Raw genomic sequence first — 2,461 nt, 5'->3', positions numbered from 1 at the left:
AATTCGCAATGTTTGTGATTTTAAGAGCATTTTTTTAGAACTCACTGAGATTGAATTGGTTATTTTGCAAAATATCCTCGAAATCGAATACCGTGATCTTGAGTATGTTGTGATAGAAGTCTGGGCAAACAATCTCGTTGATGAAAATGACATCCTTTTCAAGGGCTTCTTAAATGAAGATGATCGGGCTCAAAAAATCACCAACATTGCGAATTTGATTCATGTTATTCCATTCAAATATAAAAGGCTCCTTTTATCTTTTTTTCCTAACATCGATGAAGATAAATATCTTTCGGCATATTCTAGCAGTTTTAAAATCAATTTTTTTCTTGGAAAATCAAAAGATCTGCAACCAAACATCGAAATACTCGAGAATGATATTAAAAATGCGGAATTCATGTTGCTTTATGATACACCTTCGAAATTAGAACTGACTCATTGGAGTAATTTTAAACTTCTTGGGTTTCCCAGTGGTATCTCTTTTTTATACGACTTAGCTGGATCATCCGAACGTTTAGATGATTTTGTGGATAAATTTAATTCTCATTATCTTGATTTTATACGATTTTATCTTGAAATGGATGAGAATAGCGATGAATATCAATTTGTTTGCTTATTTCATATCATTTTCGTGGTATTCAATACGTTAGATGATCAAAATCTGGCAACTTTTTTTTCTGACTTGAAAAAAAAAAGATTCCCTGAAGAAGTGCTCAATATTTATGAAAAAAAGATGGGATTCGTGTCGCCTCCCTCTTATGATGAATCGAAAAGGATTGCTAAACCGCTCGAATTGTCTCCTATAGGCTATGACAGTCTCCTAATCATAGCCATGCAAAGAAAAACTCTTTCATCCGATCTTTTCACATCAGATGCGCATTTTATGCTCTTTAGTGATGCAGCTTTTTTTCAAGAGAAATTGAAATCAATCGTGTCCATTGATGAGCTTTTTTCTGGGTTTCCCCTGAAAGCCTTAAAAGATCCAAAGCTTCTTGCTCAAATATTGCTCTGTGGGTCCATTAAGGAACTCTGGACTTTTTTTATAGTTAATGACGAAAAAATCCCAGAGTTGCTTGATCTTTTGTGGTCCCATTTCATTACAACCTTTTATTGCGAGTCTCCCCTTTTGAAAAAAACTCCTTTTTGCGTGGCTCAGGCCGAAAAAAAAGAAGCTTTTACTCAAAAAAAAAAAGATCTTCGCCTAGTGAACCATTACTTGTCACGGTGCACGACAAAGTTTTCATTCTCATTGAGTTTTTTACTGGATCTCCCTTGTATGAAGAACAGAAGACAATTATGTCCACCATTTTAAACAAAATGATAGATGGAAGGTCATATGTCCTGCAAGAGGGAATTGCTGGCGGAAAGACCACGCGTTTCGGTCCCGCTGCCGCAATTGTAGCAACTTCCATTTTAAGGAAACTGCCAATCTTTATTTTCCCCAATTCCATCTTCAATCAGAACATTATGCAACTGCGGCAGTGGCTTTTTGATTTTTTCGGGAAAAGCGTTTTCGAATTCAAATCAGAACGATCGCCTTATGGATACAGCGGACCATATCTGCGCTATCTGTACTATCGCCTTACAATGGCCTATGATCGCGGCGATGTGTTCGTGTCTTCGATGAACAGCATCCAATGCCTGCTGAATGCTAGGAAGGAACTGCTTTTGCAAAACACGGAGGCGTCAAAAAGGTCTCTTGATTGGGTTTTGGGGATCTTGCATTTCATTGAGCACTACTCGATATTTGTGCTCGACGAAGCAGACGAAATCATGGATGTTTCCGTTTTGTACAACTTTGACACCAATGAGGCCGATCAAAAGGACTGGAAAGTCATTGATGTGCTTATTGAGTGTTTCCTGTTTTTGAGACACAAAAAGGTATTCGAATCGCAAACTGGAGCCCCGATCACCATTTTTGAGATCAAGGAGCCTCTTACGCAGTCTACTGCCGTGTCCTTCAAAGATACATTGAACAAGGTGCTTGAGAAGATTTTGAGAAAGACGAGAAAGAAAACTCGCGCGTTGATCGTTGATCACCTTTTTGTCGATTGCTGGAAAAAGGTCCGAAATGTGGGGTATGGAGCATCTATGGAGTCCCCGGTTCCATATCCAATCCCATATTCGATGGCAAATACACCGAGGGAGGGAAGCAGCTTTGGAAACTATCTGTTTCTGATTGCGATTTCGCTCAAGTTTTACCTTGAAAACGAGATGAAAGATCTGAGCGGACCTCCTTTATTCTTTACTGAGGAAAAGATTTATTCTATCCTGGAGCTTTATTGTGATTATGACGAGCTAGAAGAAATCAAAATGGAAACCAAATCATCTTTTGCAGAGTGTTTCAACCATTTCAGGGAAAAGATATACGAAAATGACGACACTCTGAAGGTTTTTTTCAAGCAGGTCGTAATTGAAAGTATCAAGACATCGCCTCATAATCACAATAAAGCTCCAGGAT

General features: G+C 38.3%; 1 protein-coding gene across 1 annotated transcript; it reads left to right on the top strand.

Annotated features, from left to right (window-relative positions):
- Positions 1-2,461, top strand: DI09_263p10 (uncharacterized protein; the record flags this gene model as incomplete). Its single annotated transcript, XM_013382820.1, has 2 exons — positions 1-1,274; positions 1,325-2,461. Coding segments are annotated over 2 exons (2,411 nt in total), but the record flags the coding sequence as incomplete, so codon positions are not given.

This window comes from Mitosporidium daphniae, assembly GCF_000760515.2.
Source record: "Mitosporidium daphniae strain UGP3 chromosome Unknown contig-263, whole genome shotgun sequence".
NCBI classification, from domain to species: domain Eukaryota; kingdom Fungi; phylum Microsporidia; genus Mitosporidium; species Mitosporidium daphniae.
The sequence above is the reverse complement of the archived record's forward strand: the minus strand, read 5'-3'. Positions and strand labels throughout refer to the sequence as shown.